General features: G+C 37.2%; 1 protein-coding gene and 1 long non-coding RNA gene across 2 annotated transcripts; one reads left to right on the top strand and one right to left on the bottom strand.

The window, feature by feature from the left end:
• Positions 1–354: 354 nt before the first annotated feature.
• On the bottom strand, positions 355–1,211 carry LOC144345571 (uncharacterized). The gene is made up of 2 exons (XR_013419392.2): positions 1,033–1,211; positions 355–908 (listed from the first exon to the last, which is right to left on the bottom strand). It is a non-coding gene; the product is annotated as an uncharacterized LOC144345571 (long non-coding RNA).
• LOC144345582 (uncharacterized) lies at positions 669–16,170 on the top strand. Its single transcript, XM_085503831.1, has 2 exons — positions 669–785; positions 14,219–16,170. The coding sequence occupies exon 2, from the start codon at positions 14,384–14,386 to the stop codon at positions 15,599–15,601; it is 1,218 nt and encodes a 405-aa protein (XP_085359957.1). The 5' UTR covers positions 669–785; positions 14,219–14,383; the 3' UTR covers positions 15,602–16,170.
• Positions 16,171–17,686: the final 1,516 nt, after the last annotated feature.

Genomic DNA, 17,686 nt, shown 5'->3' with positions numbered 1-17,686 from the left:
CAAATGGAATATAGACAACAAAAGGGAAAGTGCCAAATTACGCACATACAGGACATTCAAAGACTCCTTGGAACAAGAAGAATACATAAAAGTGATGAACAACCCACAACATGTCAAAACAATAGCTCAATTTAGATTAAGTTGCCATAAACTTGCCATCGAAAAATGTCGTTATACAAAACCAAAAACACCAGTGGAAGACAGGTTATGCTCCCATTGTAACGAAGTTGAAAATGAGGAACATCATTTAATACATTGTAAATTGTACACAAAACAAAGAGACGCAATGTTTCACACTATCAACAGTGTAAATGAAAATTTCCTGAATTTGGATAAAGAAAAAAAAATTAAACATATCTTACAATCAACTTTATTACATTTTAAAAACACCAAATTAGAAATGTAAAATTTTCTACACGGTTGTAAAAGCTGTTACCTATCTATCTATCTATCACTAAAACGTGATAACAACTATAGAGGGCGGGCAGAACGGACCAGTCGTGTAATTTCGTGTCAACGCGAGAGTTTCTACAAACTCGTTTAAAGGAATTATGGTATAAAACAATAAAATTGCTACGACTAGCGCACAACTGGGCCAGTCGAGATATACATGTGCAATTTGATCAGCAAAAAAAAACGAAGTCATTAACACATCCATCTCTAGAGGGCGATGTAAACTTCCGTTTCGAAGCTCGCCTGCTTTACCGACGTCTCGTTTGTTTTGTTTTGTTTTGTTTTGTCTTCATATACATTGGTTCAAATCTCGCATCCAAGTCGTCACAGTCGTAAGTATATTATCTACATGTGTTATTAGTGATGCGGTATTATTGCGAAGAAATAGTCTTCAGTCAAAATCTTCAATGCACACGGTCGTCTTTTGGTGGCTCCAAGGCACAGTCACTTGGGGGCTGAAAATCAATAAATACTAATTTTAAAAAAAAATCATCCGCTATACGTATATAAATAAACAAGTTGTGAAACACGGCACCTAGTAAATCGACACCCTGTCGGTTTCAAATGTCGATTTCTTACCTTAAAATGCGAAACAAAAAGTGCAGAGGGGATCAGGTGTTACGTTAATAACCATTGTTCATAATCGCTAACTTGGTTTTATTCAAAACTGCACAAATCGCGCGTTTTCTGGTGATATCCGACAATTTCATGATCGAAAATGGCCAGCAGCCAGAATCAAGGGGGATTCGCACAGAGTTCTGGGTAAATCAAGTGCGCATACTCCTTTTCAGCCAATCAGGCGTGCCGTAACAGCGAGTATTTCCTTGATTTACCCAGAGCTCTGTGCGAATCCCCCTTGATTCTGGCTGCTGGCCATTTTCGTTCGTGAAATCGTCGGATAATTTTTTGAAGTATCCATGTCCTTGTACATGTGTTTTACATTGCCTGCCACTTACTATCGGTACATACAGTATAATCTCACCACAGTGTTGTTGTTTTTTTCACATGATGCCGGCGTGATATATTTATTTATTTATTTATTTATTAGCACTTACTCACTCCCCGGAGAGAGTGGCAATGGTTACAGATAATAGTAAAAGAATACAACACCAATACACTAATAAGGAAGTAATAAAAACAAAAAAAATAAACTAAACTAACAGTGCAGTGAACTGTTCTTCAGGAGGCAGGTTGTGAAAGGAGTCAATCACATCAGTCGCTGTATCAAACAGAATTTGGGACACTCCACCATAAAATGAAATTCATTTTCAATGGTATCTTGGTTACACCTATTTACATATTTATTATCTCTCCTATAATAATTTAAAATAATCAACTTTTGGTTCTATCAGCATTACCATGTGATACTCATGATTGGGTGGTGGTATTCTTGACCCATCGAGTCAAAGGACTAATACGTGACAAACATATGCCGGGTCTGTGTTTTTTACCAAAGTGATGGAGTGATAAAAAATAATCACTTCAATAAATAACAACATTCCATCAAACAATTGCGTGGTTGATTCTTTGAAAGAGAGTGTTTTTGTAGTGAATAAGATCATGAAACATAGTCCTGGCTGAAATGTTTCATATGCGTTTCATAAAACCTTTTATATTGCTACAATAAGTTATGTACATCACATCACATAACATCACATTTGATGCATGCTGGGTGAAAAGAAGGGAATTCCGATTGAGGTGGCAGCACAGAAAGCATGATTTTGCATGGTGTTTAAAAAAAAACACCTCGTTGCCTACTTCGATCACAGTCCCTCAAGGGACTGTGCTTCGAGGAACTTTCTAAAATAATCATTTATTTTTGTTTTTAATTAACCAGCGATTCAAAATGTGTGCACTTTGTCACCGAAAAGTAAGATATCTCAATGGCAGCAGTAAATACCTGTATTTTACCGGAATACCATCAGCTGACAATGTTATGTTGGTTGTAGCCACACCCCAAACACTGGTGGCGTTCTCACTTTAGTCCCTCTTATTTGGGTTTTCACCACTGCCAAATCGTATTTGCATATTGAAGTACAGAATGTAATCAAAGCCATTCAAATTCTCTGAGTCTCCCAGTAACTTTGAAATATTTTTTTTTTCATTCTTGTATATGAACTTTCAGTATTCGATATCACATGCATTTTTCCCTTCATCTAAATCTCACGATTTCACAAGTTAGTGTATGTTTTGATAAAATAAAACTTTGACTCGCGAAAGCAGGTTTACTTTAGCCAAACAACACACATACATGTATGAACATGAATGTACCTCCACTTTGAAAAATAGGTCTCGCACAAAAGTGACATGTATACACAACTATAGACACTTTCAGTTGCATTATTTCATATTTATGAACATCACCATATTTATTTTGTAAAAAGTCATTAAAGTTATGCGCATACATGTAAATTCTTTATTTGAACAAAATGTTGTGAAATACCACTTTTTTATGCAAATTACTAAACATATTCAAATACTGTGTAGCTGTGGTTACTGCTAGAATGAGTGGAACGGAAATGAGTGCACCGCCAGTGTTAGGAGTATGGGTCGTACCATTACCGCTGACTCTAGTTTTGACACCCTGATAGGACTGTGGTTTTGAGATGCTTTCGCAGAAACTTCACACATACATGTACATCAATTTGTTTCACGTCCTGATTCACAATGGCTGAATGGCGGCCATTTTTGTGCTAATATTAAGCATTTCTGGCATTTATGGATGGATTTTGTTCAAACTTGGTACATATATTAGACATTATGGGCTACGGATGCACATCATTTTATTTTTCGGATCGAATTTAAAATGGCTGACTGGTGACCATTTTGTTTAAATGAATGCGCTTCTAGAGCCATGTCTCTGTCTGACAATAGTCCTGGTCGAAAGCGTTTCCGTGGTGGGCGCTAATTTTGAGTGGCGGTCAGGCCGACCAGCGTGGCAAGATCCCTGATAGCTGTGTATTTTGCACTTTATTTTTGTAATACAATTCACACTCAGGATAAACAATGAAAAAATCACTGTGGCGGTCTTACTAATCATCCCCACGCAAATTGAATGCTGTAGAAAACACTGGTGTTAACCCGATGCTAGCTTTGAATTAACCTGATGTTAGCCTGTCACTAATGCGTGATAACCCAATGCATTAACCTGATGTTATCCTGTCACTAATGTGTGTTAACCCAATGCTACCTTTGTATTAACCTGATGTTAGCCTGTCACTAATGTGTTAACCCAATGCTAGCTTTGTATTAACCCGTTGTTAGCCTGTCACTAATGTGTGTTAACCCAATGCTAGCTTTGCATTAACCTGATGTTAGCCTGTCACTAATGTGTGTTAACCCAATGCTACCTTTGTATTAACCTGATGTTAGCCTGTCACTAATGTGTGTTAACCCAATGCTAGCTTTGTATTAACCTGATGTTATCCTGTCACTAATGTGTGTTAACCCAATGCTAGCTTTGTATTAACCTGATGTTATCCTGTCACTAATGTGTGTTAACCCAATGCTAGCTTTGCATTAACCTGATGTTAGCCTGTCACTAATGTGTGTTAACCCAATGCTAGCTTTGCATTAACCTGATGTTATCCTGTCACTAATGTGTGTTAACCCAATGCTACCTTTGTATTTACCTGATGTTAGCCTGTCACTAATGTGTGTTAACCCAATGCTAGCTTTGTATTAACCTGATGTTAGCCTGTCACTAATATGTGTTAACCCAATGCTAGCTTTGTATTAACCTGATGTTAGCTTGTCATTAATGTGTGTTAACCCAATGCTAGCTTTGCATTAACCTGATGTTAGCCTGTCACTAATGCGTGATAACCCAATGCATTAACCTGATGTTATCCTATCACTAATGTGTGTTAACCCAATGCTAGCTTTGTATTAACCTGATGTTAGCCTGTCACTAATGTGTGTTAACCCAATGCTAGCTTTGTATTAACCTGATGTTAGCTTGTCATTAATGTGTGTTAACCCAATGCTAGCTTTGTATTAACCTGATGTTAGCTTGTCATTAATGTGTGTTAACCCAATGCTAGCTTTGTATTAACCTGATGTTAGCCTGTCACTAATGCGTGATAACCCAATGCATTAACCTGATGTTAGCTTGTCACTAATGTGTGTTAACCCAATGCTAGCTTTGCATTAACCTGATGTTAGCCTGTCACTAATGTGTGTTAACCCAATGCTAGCTTTGTATTAACCTGATGTTAGCTTGTCATTAATGTGTGTTAACCCAATGCTAGCTTTGTATTAACCTGATGTTAGCCTGTCACTAATGTGTGTTAACCCAATGCTAGCTTTGTATTAACCTGATGTTAGCCTGTCACTAATGTATGTTAACCCAATGCTAGCTTTGCATTAACCTGATGTTAGCTTGTCACTAATGTGTGTTAACCCAATGCTAGCTTTGTATTAACCTGATGTTATCCTGTCACTAATGTGTGTTAACCCAATGCTAGCTTTGTATTAACCTGATGTTAGCCTGTCACTAATGTGTGTTAACCCAATGCTAGCTTTGTATTAACCTGATGTTAGCTTGTCATTAATGTGTGTTAACCCAATGCTAGCTTTGCATTAACCTGATGTTAGCCTGTCACTAATGTGTGTTAACCCAATGCTAGCTTTGTATTAACCTGATGTTAGCTTGTCACTAATGTGTGTTAACCCAATGCTAGCTTTGCATTAACCTGATGTTAGCCTGTCACTAATGTGTGTTAACCCAATGCTAGCTTTGTATTAACCTGATGTTAGCTTGTCATTAATGTGTGTTAACCCAATGCTAGCTTTGTATTAACCTGATGTTAGCCTGTCACTAATGTGTGTTAACCCAATGCTAGCTTTGTATTAACCTGATGTTAGCCTGTCACTAATGTGTGTTAACCCAATGCTAGCTTTGTATTAACCTGATGTTAGCCTGTCACTAATGTGTGTTAACCCAATGCTAGCTTTGTATTAACCTGATGTTAGCCTGTCACTAATGTGTGTTAACCCAATGCTAGCTTTGTATTAACCTGATGTTAGCCTGTCACTAATGTGTGTTAACCCAATGCTAGCTTTGCATTAACCTGATGTTAGCCTGTCACTAATGTGTGTTAACCCAATGCTAGCTTTGTATTAACCCGTTGTTAGCCTGTCACTAATGTGTGTTAACCCAATGCTAGTTTTGCATTAACCTGATGTTAGCCTGTCACTAATGTGTGTTAACCCAATGCTAGCTTTGTATTAACCCGTTGTTAGCCTGTCACTAATGTGTGTTAACCCAATGCTAGTTTTGCATTAACCTGATGTTAGCCTGTCACTAATGTGTGTTAACCCAATGCTAGCTTTGTATTAACCCGTTGTTAGCCTGTCACTAATGTGTGTTAACCCAATGCTAGCTTTGTATTAATCTGAAGTTAGCCTGTCATTAATGTGTGTTAACCCAATGCTAGCTTTGCATTAACCTGATATTAGCTTGTCACTAATGTGTGTTAACCCAATGCTAGCTTTGTATTAACCTGGTGTTAGCCTGTCACTATTGTGTTAACCCAGTGCTAGCTTTGTATTGACCTGATGTTAGCCTGTCACTAATGTGTGTTAACCCAATGCTAGCTTTGTATTAACCTGATGTTAGCCTGTCACTAATGTGTGTTAACCCAGTGCTAGCTTTGTATTAACCTGATGTTAGCCTGTCACTAATATGTGTTAACCCAATGCTAGCTTTGTATTAACCTGATGTTAGCCTGTCACTATTGTGTTAACCCAGTGCTAGCTTTGTATTGACCTGATGTTAGCCTGTCACTAATGTGTGTTAACCCAATGCTAGCTTTGCATTAACCTGATATTATTAGCTTGTCACTAATGTGTGTTAACCCAATGCTAGATTTGTATTAACCTGATGTTAGCCTGTCACTAATGTGTGTTAACCCAATGCTAGCTTTGTATTAACCTGATGTTAGCCTGTCACTATTGTGTTAACCCAGTGCTAGCTTTGTATTGACCTGATGTTAGCCTGTCACTAATGTGTTAACCCAATGCTAGCTTTGCATTAACCTGATATTAGCTTGTCACTAATGTGTGTTAACCCAATGCTAGCTTTGTATTAACCTGATGTTAGCCTGTCTCTAATGTGTTAACCCAATGCTAGCTTTGTATTAACCTGATGTTAGTCTGTCACTAATGTGTGTTAACCCAATGCTACCTTTGTATTAACCTGATGTTAGCCTGTCACTAATGTGTTAACCCAATGCTAGCTTTGTATTAACCTGATGTTAGCCTGTCACTAATGTGTGTTAACCCAATGCTAGCTTTGCATTAACCTGATGTTAGCCTGTCACTAATGTGTGTTAACCCAATGCTACCTTTGTATTAACCTGATGTTAGCCTGTCACTAATGTGTTAACCCAATGCTAGCTTTGTATTAACCTGATGTTAGCCTGTCACTAATGTGTGTTAACCCAATGCTAGCTTTGTATTAACCTGATGTTAGCCTGTCACTAATGTGTGTTAACCCAATGCTAGCTTTGTATTAACCTGATGTTAGCCTGTCACTATTGTGTTAACCCAGTGCTAGCTTTGTATTGACCTGATGTTAGCTTATCACTAATGTGTGTTAACCCAATGCTAGCTTTGCATTAACCTGATATTAGCTTGTCACTAATGTGTGTTAACCCAATGCTAGCTTTGTATTAACCTGATGTTAGCCTGTCACTAATGTGTTAACCCAATGCTACCTTTGTATTAACCTGATGTTAGTCTGTCACTAATGTGTGTTAACCCAATGCTACCTTTGTATTAACCTGATGTTAGCCTGTCACTAATGTGTTAACCCAATGCTAGCTTTGTATTAACCTGATGTTAGCCTGTCACTAATGTGTGTTAACCCAATGCTAGCTTTGCATTAACCTGATGTTAGCCTGTCACTAATGTGTGTTAACCCAATGCTAGCTTTGCATTAACCTGATATTAGCTTGTCACTAATGTGTGTTAACCCAATGCTACCTTTGTATTAACCTGATGTTAGCCTGTCACTAATGTGTTAACCCAATGCTAGCTTTGTATTAACCTGATGTTAGCCTGTCACTAATGTGTGTTAACCCAATGCTAGCTTTGTATTAACCTGATGTTAGCCTGTCACTAATGTGTGTTAACCCAGTGCTAGCTTTGTATTAACCTGATGTTAGCCTGTCACTAATGTGTGTTAACTCAATGCTACCTTTGTATTAACCTGATGTTAGCCTGTCACTAATGTGTTAACCCAATGCTAGCTTTGTATTGACCTGATGTTAGCCTGTCACTAATGTGTGTTAACCCAGTGCTAGCTTTGTATTAACCTGATGTTAGCCTGTCACTAATGTGTGTTAACTCAATGCTACCTTTGTATTAACCTGAAGTTAGCCTGTCACTAATGTGTTAACCCAATGCTAGCTTTGTATTAACCTGATGTTAGCCTGTCACTAATGTGTGTTTTCCCAGTGCTAGCTTTGTATTAACCTGATGTTAGCCTGTCACTAATGTGTGTTAACCCAATGCTACCTTTGTATTAACCTGATGTTAGCCTGTAACTAATGTGTTAACCCAATGCTAGCTTTGTATTGACCTGATGTTAGCCTGTCACTAATGTGTGTTAACCCAATGCTAGCTTTGCATTAACCTGATATTAGCTTGTCACTAATGTGTGTTAACCCAATGCTAGCTTTGTATTAACCTGATGTTAGCCTGTCACTATTGTGTTAACCCAATGCTAGCTTTGTATTAACCTGATGTTAGCCTGTCACTAATGTGTTAACCCAATGCTAGCTTTGCATTAATCTGATGTTAGCCTGTCACTAATGTGTGTTAACCCAATGCTAGCTTTGTATTTACCTGATGTTAGCCTGTCACTAATGTGTGTTAACCCAATGCTAGCTTTGTATTAACCTGATGTTAGCCTGTCACTAATGTGTGTTAACCCAATGCTACCTTTGTATTAACCTGATGTTAGCCTGTCACTAATGTGTTAACCCAATGCTAGCTTTGTATTGACCTGATGTTAGCCTGTCACTAATGTGTGTTAACCCAATGCTAGCTTTGTATTAACCTGATGTTAGCCTGTCACTAATGTGTGTTAACCCAATGCTAGCTTTGTATTAACCTGATGTTAGCCTGTCACTAATGTGTGTTAACCCAATGCTAGCTTTGTATTAACCTGATGTTAGCCTGTCACTAATGTGTGTTAACCCAATGCTAGCTTTGTATTAACCTGATGTTAGCCTGTCACTAATGTGTGTTAACCCAATGCTAGCTTTGCATTCAACTGATGTTAGCCTGTCACTAATGTGTGTTAACCCAATGCTAGCTTTGCATTCAACTGATGTTAGCCTGTCACTAATGTGTGTTAACCCAATGCTAGCTTTGTATTAACCTGATGTTAGCCTGTCACTAATGTGTGTTAACCCAATGCTAGCTTTGCATTCAACTGATGTTAGCCTGTCACTAATGTGTGTTAACCCAATGCTAGCTTTGCATTCAACTGATGTTAGCCTGTCACTAATGTGTGTTAACCCAATGCTAGCTTTGTATTAACCTGATGTTATCCTGTCACTAATGTGTGTTAACCCAATGCTCGCTTTGTATTAACCTGATGTTAGCCTGTCACTAATGTGTTAACCCAATGCTAGCTTTGTATTGACCTGATGTTAGCCTGTCACTAATGTGTGTTAACCCAATGCTAGCTTTGTATTAACCTGATGTTAGCCTGTCACTAATGTGTTAACCCAATGCTAGCTTTGTATTGACCTGATGTTAGCCTGTCACTAATGTGTGTTAACCCAATGCTAGCTTTGTATTAACCTGATGTTAGCCTGTCACTAATGTGTGTTAACCCAATGCTAGCTTTGTATTAACCTGATGTTAGCCTGTCACTAATGTGTGTTAACCCAATGCTAGCTTTGTATTGACCTGATGTTAGCCTGTCACTAATGTGTGTTAACCCAATGCTAGCTTTGTATTAACCTGATGTTAGCCTGTCACTAATGTGTGTTAACCCAATGCTCGCTTTGTATTAACCTGATGTTAGCCTGTCACTAATGTGTTAACCCAATGCTCGCTTTGTATTAACCTGATGTTAGCCTGTCACTAATGTGTTAACCCAATGCTAGCTTTGTATTAACCTGATGTTAGCCTGTCACTAATGTGTGTTAACCCAATGCTCGCTTTGTATTAACCTGATGTTAGCCTGTCACTAATGTGTTAACCCAATGCTCGCTTTGTATTAACCTGATGTTAGCCTGTCACTAATGTGTTAACCCAATGCTCGCTTTGTATTAACCTGATGTTAGCCTGTCATTAATGTGTGTTAACCCAATGCTAGCTTTGTACTAACCTGATGTTAGCCTGTCATTAATGTGTGTTAACCCAATGCTCGCTTTGTATTAACCTGATGTTAGCCTGTCATTAATGTGTGTTAACCCAATGCTAGCTTTGTACTAACCTGATGTTAGCCTGTCATTAATGTGTTAACCCAGTGCTAGCTTTGTATTGACCTGATGTTAGCCTGTCACTAATGTGTGTTAACCCAATGCTAGCTTTGTATTAACCTGATGTTAGCTTGTCATTAATGTGTGTTAACCCAATGCTAGCTTTGTACTAACCTGATGTTAGCCTGTCATTAATGTGTGTTAACCCAATGCTAGCTTTGTACTAACCTGATGTTAGCCTGTCATTAATGTGTGTTAACCCAATGCTAGCTTTGTACTAACCTGATGTTAGCCTGTCATTAATGTGTGTTAACCCAATGCTAGCTTTGTACTAACCTGATGTTAGCCTGTCATTAATGTGTTAACCCAGTGCTAGCTTTGTATTGACCTGATGTTAGCCTATCACTAATGTGTGTTAACCCAATGCTAGCTTTGTATTAACCTGATGTTAGCCTGTCACTAATGTGTGTTAACCCAATGCTAGCTTTGTATTAACCTGATGTTAGCTTGTCATTAATGTGTGTTAACCCAATGCTAGCTTTGTACTAACCTGATGTTAGCCTGTCATTAATGTGTGTTAACCCAATGCTAGCTTTGTACTAACCTGATGTTAGCCTGTCATTAATGTGTGTTAACCCAATGCTAGCTTTGTACTAACCTGATGTTAGCCTGTCATTAATGTGTGTTAACCCAATGCTAGCTTTGTACTAACCTGATGTTAGCCTGTCATTAATGTGTTAACCCAGTGCTAGCTTTGTATTGACCTGATGTTAGCCTGTCACTAATGTGTGTTAACCCAATGCTAGCTTTGTATTAACCTGATGTTAGCCTGTCATTAATGTGTGTTAACCCAATGCTAGCTTTGTACTAACCTGATGTTAGCCTGTCATTAATGTGTTAACCCAGTGCTAGCTTTGTATTGACCTGATGTTAGCCTGTCACTAATGTGTGTTAACCCAATGCTAGCTTTGTATTAACCTGATGTTAGCTTGTTATTAATGTGTGTTAACCCAATGCTAGCTTTGTACTAACCTGATGTTAGCCTGTCATTAATGTGTGTTAACCCAATGCTAGCTTTGTACTAACCTGATGTTAGCCTGTCATTAATGTGTGTTAACCCAATGCTAGCTTTGTACTAACCTGATGTTAGCCTGTCATTAATGTGTGTTAACCCAATGCTAGCTTTGTACTAACCTGATGTTAGCCTGTCATTAATGTGTGTTAACCCAATGCTAGCTTTGTATTAACCTGATGTTAGCCTGTCACTAATGTGTGTTAACCCAATGCTAGCTTTGTATTAACCTGATGTTAGCCTGTAACTAATGTGTGTTAACCCAATGCTAGCTTTGTATTAACCTGATGTTAGCCTGTCACTAATGTGTGTTAATCCAATGCTAGCTTTGTATTAACCTGATGTTAGCCTGTCACTAATGTGTGTTAACCCAATGCTAGCTTTGTATTAACCTGATGTTAGCCTGTCACTAATGTGTGTTAACCCAATGCTAGCTTTGTATTAACCTGATGTTAGCCTGTCACTAATGTGTGTTAACCCAATGCTAGCTTTGTATTGACCTGATGTTAGCCTGTCATTAATGTGTGTTAACCCAATGCTAGCTTTGTATTAACCTGATGTTAGCCTGTCATTAATGTGTGTTAACCCAATGCTAGCTTTGTATTAACCTGATGTTAGCCTGTCACTAATGTGTGTTAACCCAATGCTAGCTTTGTATTAACCTGATGTTAGCCTGTAACTAATGTGTGTTAACCCAATGCTAGCTTTGTATTAACCTGATGTTAGCCTGTCACTAATGTGTGTTAACCCAATGCTAGCTTTGTATTAACCTGATGTTAGCCTGTCACTAATGTGTGTTAACCCAATGCTAGCTTTGTATTAACCTGATGTTAGCCTGTCATTAATGTGTGTTAACCCAATGCTAGCTTTGTATTAACCTGATGTTAGCCTGTCACTAATGTGTGTTAACCCAATGCTAGCTTTGTATTAACCTGATGTTAGCCTGTAACTAATGTGTGTTAACCCAATGCTAGCTTTGTATTAACCTGATGTTAGCCTGTCACTAATGTGTGTTAACCCAATGCTAGCTTTGTATTAACCTGATGTTAGCCTGTCACTAATGTGTGTTAACCCAATGCTAGCTTTGTATTAACCTGATGTTAGCCTGTCACTAATGTGTGTTAACCCAATGCTAGCTTTGTATTAACCTGATGTTAGCCTGTCACTAATGTGTGTTAACCCAATGCTAGCTTTGTATTAACCTGATGTTAGCCTGTCACTAATGTGTGTTAACCCAATGCTAGCTTTGTATTAACCTGATGTTAGCCTGTCACTAATATGTGTTAACCCAATGCTAGCTTTGTATTAACCTGATGTTAGCCTGTCACTAATATGTGTTAACCCAATGCTAGCTTTGTATTAACCTGATGTTAGCCTGTCACTAATGTGTGTTAACCCAATGCTAGCTTTGCATTAACCTGATGTTAGCCTGTCACTAATGTGTGTTAACCCAATGCTAGCTTTGTATTAACCTGATGTTAGCCTGTCACTAATGTGTGTTAACCCAATGCTAGCTTTGTATTAACCTGATGTTAGCCTGTCACTAATGTGTGTTAACCCAATGCTAGCTTTGTATTAACCTGATGTTAGCCTGTCACTAATGTGTGTTAACCCAATGCTAGCTTTGTATTAACCTGATGTTAGCCTGTCACTAATATGTGTTAACCCAATGCTAGCTTTGTATTAACCTGATGTTAGCCTGTCACTAATGTGTGTTAACCCAATGCTAGCTTTGTATTAACCTGATGTTAGCCTATCACTAATGTGTGTTAACCCAATGCTAGCTTTGTATTAACCTGATGTTAGCCTATCACTAATGTGTGTTAACCCAATGCTAGCTTTGTATTAACCTGATGTTAGCCTGTCACTAATGTGTGTTAACCCAATGCTAGCTTTGTATTAACCTGATGTTAGCCTGTCACTAATGTGTGTTAACCCAATGCTAGCTTTGAATTAACCTGATGTTAGCCTGTCACTAATGTGTGTTAACCCAATGCTAGCTTTGTATTAACCTGATGTTAGCCTGTCACTAATGTGTGTTAACCCAATGCTAGCTTTGTATTAACCTGATGTTAGCCTGTCACTAATGTGTGTTAACCCAATGCTAGCTTTGTATTAACCTGATGTTAGCCTGTCACTAATGTGTGTTAACCCAATGCTAGCTTTGTATTAACCTGATGTTAGCCTATCACTAATGTGTGTTAACCCAATGCTAGCTTTGTATTAACCTGATGTTAGCCTATCACTAATGTGTGTTAACCCAATGCTAGCTTTGTATTAACCTGATGTTAGCCTGTCACTAATGTGTGTTAACCCAATGCTAGCTTTGTATTAACCTGATGTTAGCCTGTCACTAATGTGTGTTAACCCAATGCTAGCTTTGAATTAACCTGATGTTAGCCTGTCACTAATGTGTGTTAACCCAATGCTAGCTTTGTATTAACCTGATGTTAGCCTGTCACTAATGTGTGTTAACCCAATGCTAGCTTTGAATTAACCTGATGTTAGCCTGTCACTAATGTGTGTTAACCCAATGCTAGCTTTGAATTAACCTGATGTTAGCCTGTCACTAATGTGTGTTAACCCAATGCTAGCTTTGAATTAACCTGATGTTAGCCTGTCACTAATGTGTGTTAACCCAATGCTACCTTTGTATTAACCTGATGTTAGCCTGTCACTAATGTGTGTTAACCCAATGCTAGCTTTGAATTAACCTGATGTTAGCCTGTCACTAATGTGTGTTAACCCAATGCTAGCTTTGAATTAACCTGATGTTAGCCTGTCACTAATGTGTGTTAACCCAATGCTAGCTTTGAATTAACCTGATGTTAGCCTGTCACTAATGTGTGTTAACCCAATGCTACCTTTGTATTAACCTGATGTTAGCCTGTCACTAATGTGTGTTAACCCAATGCTAGCTTTGAATTAACCTGATGTTAGCCTGTCACTAATGTGTGTTAACCCAATGCTACCTTTGTATTAACCTGATGTTAGCCTGTCACTAATGTGTGTTAACCCAATGCTAGCTTTGAATTAACCTGATGTTAGCCTGTCACTAATGTGTGTTAACCCAATGCTAGCTTTGTATTAACCTGATGTTAGCCTGTCATTAATGTGTGTTAACCCAATGCTAGCTTTGAATTAACCTTTGTATTACCGGTAATCTAATTAGAGTCTGTTTGCAGTGACATAACTAGCATATGTATCTTGATTCACAAATTGTCATTATCATCTCATTTTTTTATTGCAGTTGCAGTGAATAGCACAGAAAGAGTTGGAAAAATACATGTATCAGAATTGTATCCAATAAGATGAAGAAAATGCTGTATGAAAAGATTAGGAAATGTTTTGTGAACATGTTGAGAAGTCCTACAATCATTTTGAATCATAAATGTCGTGAATAACTTTAATTATTATGGCTATGATAACATTCACATATCCCGGTGAACAATCTGAGAATAGATATGAATGTAAAGTTTCAATCGAACAGGTGTTAGAAGAAACACTTGTGAGTGACAATCTTACACAGCATGAAGATACCGATAGAACTACCGATAAGATACCATATTGCGAACATTGTAAAAAGAGATGTCCTGAGTCGTGTTTAAAAGAGCATATACAAACGCATACCAAAGTTAAGCCATATCAATGTGAACAATGCGAGAAGAGTTATGCCTGGGCACATACTCTCGAAACCCGTATGCGAACACATACCAAAAGAAAAAGGCGTTATCATTGTGAGCATTGTCGGAAGAAGTTTTTTGATTCAGAGTCTTACGAACAGCATATAAAGGCAACACATGAAGAATCTAATCAATGTCAACAATGTAGGAAGAGTTTTGCCACACAAAGAGGTTTCAAGCGGCATATGCTTAAGCATACAACTGAGACGCTATATCATTGTGAGCAGTGTGAAATGAGTTTTATTAGGTACTGTAATCTTAAACAGCATATGGTTACGCATACGATTCGGAAGCCTTATCAGTGTGAACAATGTGAGAAGAGTTATCGCCTATCAGGTCATCTCAGAAATCATATTCAACGGAAACATATTTGTACCAATAAAATGCTGTATTGTAATTTATGTGATATCAGTTTTCACTCTTCCCATAACCATGAATGCCATATGCAAACATATGCCATTGAGATGTTAGAAGACATTAATAGTTCTTCAAAAAAAAGCATTAAAATGAAATTCACTAGAAAAAAACAACTCAAGAACTTCACATACATAAATTCAAATCATCAAAATGTTATTGAGACATCAAATTCAGTAACTCAGTTTGGCTGTCATCAATGTGAGAGTATATATAGTCAATTATCTAATCAAAAACACTCATTAATTATTCACAAAGGGGAGGAATACACACATAGATGGGAAACAATAAATGATAGAAAACAGTTAACTGTCACACTTAACAGACAATACGAGTTGTCAAGTGAGAAAGAACAAAAACAGAGTATTGTACATGCTGGGTTTATTGTTGAGAGAAAACATGAAATGGAAGAATTCAGATTATACAGTTCAACACATTACAATACTTCATATAATCATATGAGTGATTGTCCGCCGGCGCCCGTCATCCGTTGTCGTAGTCTGTTTCAAATTTTTAAATACTCAACTTCTTTTTGAAAACTACAATTCTTATTGCTTTGATACTTGGTATATATGTACCTTGAGCAGACCTCTCTTAGAGTTGTTCATTTCGTAATGATATCTTTAATTCTCTAATTTTGATGAATATTATTGGTGTTTGTGATATTTTTGAATTCTTGTTAAAAACTGCAAGTCTGATTGCTTTGATACTATACATATGCCTCAGGTAAAGCTCTCTCAGATTTGTTCATTTTGTGATGTTATATTCAATTTTAATTGCTTTGATACTATACATATTTTTAATTTTCTAATGATATCTTCAGTTCTTTAATTGAAATGTGCATTGCTAACAGCAGAGCTATCTCAGCCGACAGACTGCTTGTTATTTTATTATGTACATGTTATGAATCATAAAGTACTCTTTATCAGTTGTATTATATCCAGTCTACAAACCCTGTTATTCATATAAAGCAAAATTAACTTTTATTGCCATAATGTGACATTATACTGCTGTTAATCGAATGTTAAGTGTGTATTATTCTGTAATGTAATGTAATGAGATATTATTAATAAAAGAGATGTATGTTTATATAAAGTTATAAAAAGCATCAGTACTTGTGTCATAGAATGAATTTACTCCAGTTTGAACAAATTTAAATTGATATGACGAACAAACTGATAACTACCATTAGGTGCTGTAAATGCATTCTCTCTCGAGTTCACCGCCATCTTGACCTGTCAGTAACCATTAGTCAGGTCGATTTAAAAAAAAATACTTGTCTTGATGCAACTTGCAACTATATCTCAACAGAGATAAAGTTATTATTACATATCGTATATATCTGGGGGTAGGCTCTGTATCAAATGTGGTTCAATTTATGATACCAGTAATCAACGCAGAACTTCTTTGTACTATCCTTCTTCGCCACTAACACTACTGGGGCAGAGTAAAGAGAATTTAACTTCTATAATTCCCTTTTTTGACTTCCGTGTGCGAAGCACACAATGGGAGTCTTTGCAGTTACCCTGTCTGTGTGTGTGTGTGTGTGTATGTGTGTGTGTGTGTGTGTGTGTGTGTGTGTGTGTGTGTGTGTGTGTGTGTGTGTGTGTGTGTGTGTGTGTGTGTGTGTGTGTGTCTGTCTGTCTGTCTGTCTGTCTGTCTGTCTGTCTGTCTGTCTGTCCGTTCCACTGATATCTCAAGAACCGTATGTTGGTTTTTAATGAAACTTGGTGTATAGATGCTCTGGGCTAATGCACAGATTTGCTTAGGTTTTGGTTGAAATCCATGCATGTTAATTACCTGATTTGCATGATAATTAGCTAATTTTTAGCTGTACCATGACTGTTCCACTGATATCTTTGATTTTGATGAAACTTGGTACATAGATGCTCTGGACTAACGCACAGATGTAATTAGTTTTGGGTAAAAATCCATGCATATAATTAACCTAATTTGCATAATGATTAGTCAATTTCGGCTTTCCACTGATATCTCAGGTACTAATTATCACATTTCAATGAAACTTACATAGATACATAGGATGACCTGATTAATTTTAAGTAAAAATGTGTGCATATTAATCAACTAATTTGCATAATTCGTTAATTTTTGGCTTTTACACTGATATCGCAAGTACTAATTATCCCATTTCAATGAACTTTGGTACATAGATGTTCTAGGACAATTCACAGACCTGATTAGTTTTGGGTTACAATCAGTGCATATTAATTACCTAATTTGCATAATTAGCCAATTTTCAGCTTTCACACTTATATCACATGTACTAATTATTCCAAGTCAATGAAACTTGGTACATTGTGCTCCAGAACAATGCACAGACTCGCACAGTTTTGGGTTAAAATCAGATCATATTAATTACCGAATTTGCATAATAAAACATATTTTTTGGTACTAAACACATTAACTTCCTACAAAGATGGTCTGTGACAGTACTAACCTTAATTCAATGAATCTTGGTACATATGTACTCTAACACAATGTGATCAAATTAGTTTTAGGTTTTTATACATCTATAATAATTACCTAATTTGCATGATAATTTACTTTTCAGCTTTCCACTGATTTAGTTAGGATTAATCATCACATTATAATGAAACTTT

Source organism: Saccoglossus kowalevskii, chromosome 9 (assembly GCF_978046115.1).
Source record: "Saccoglossus kowalevskii chromosome 9, keSacKowa6.1, whole genome shotgun sequence".
NCBI classification, from domain to species: domain Eukaryota; kingdom Metazoa; phylum Hemichordata; class Enteropneusta; family Harrimaniidae; genus Saccoglossus; species Saccoglossus kowalevskii.
This window is presented reverse-complemented; position numbering and strand designations above follow the sequence as displayed.

What these genes read in the sequence shown, in the direction of transcription:
- LOC144345582 (XM_085503831.1), top strand. Translation starts at nt 14,384, where the DNA reads ATGGCTATGATAACATTCACATATCCCGGTGAACAATCTGAGAATAGA.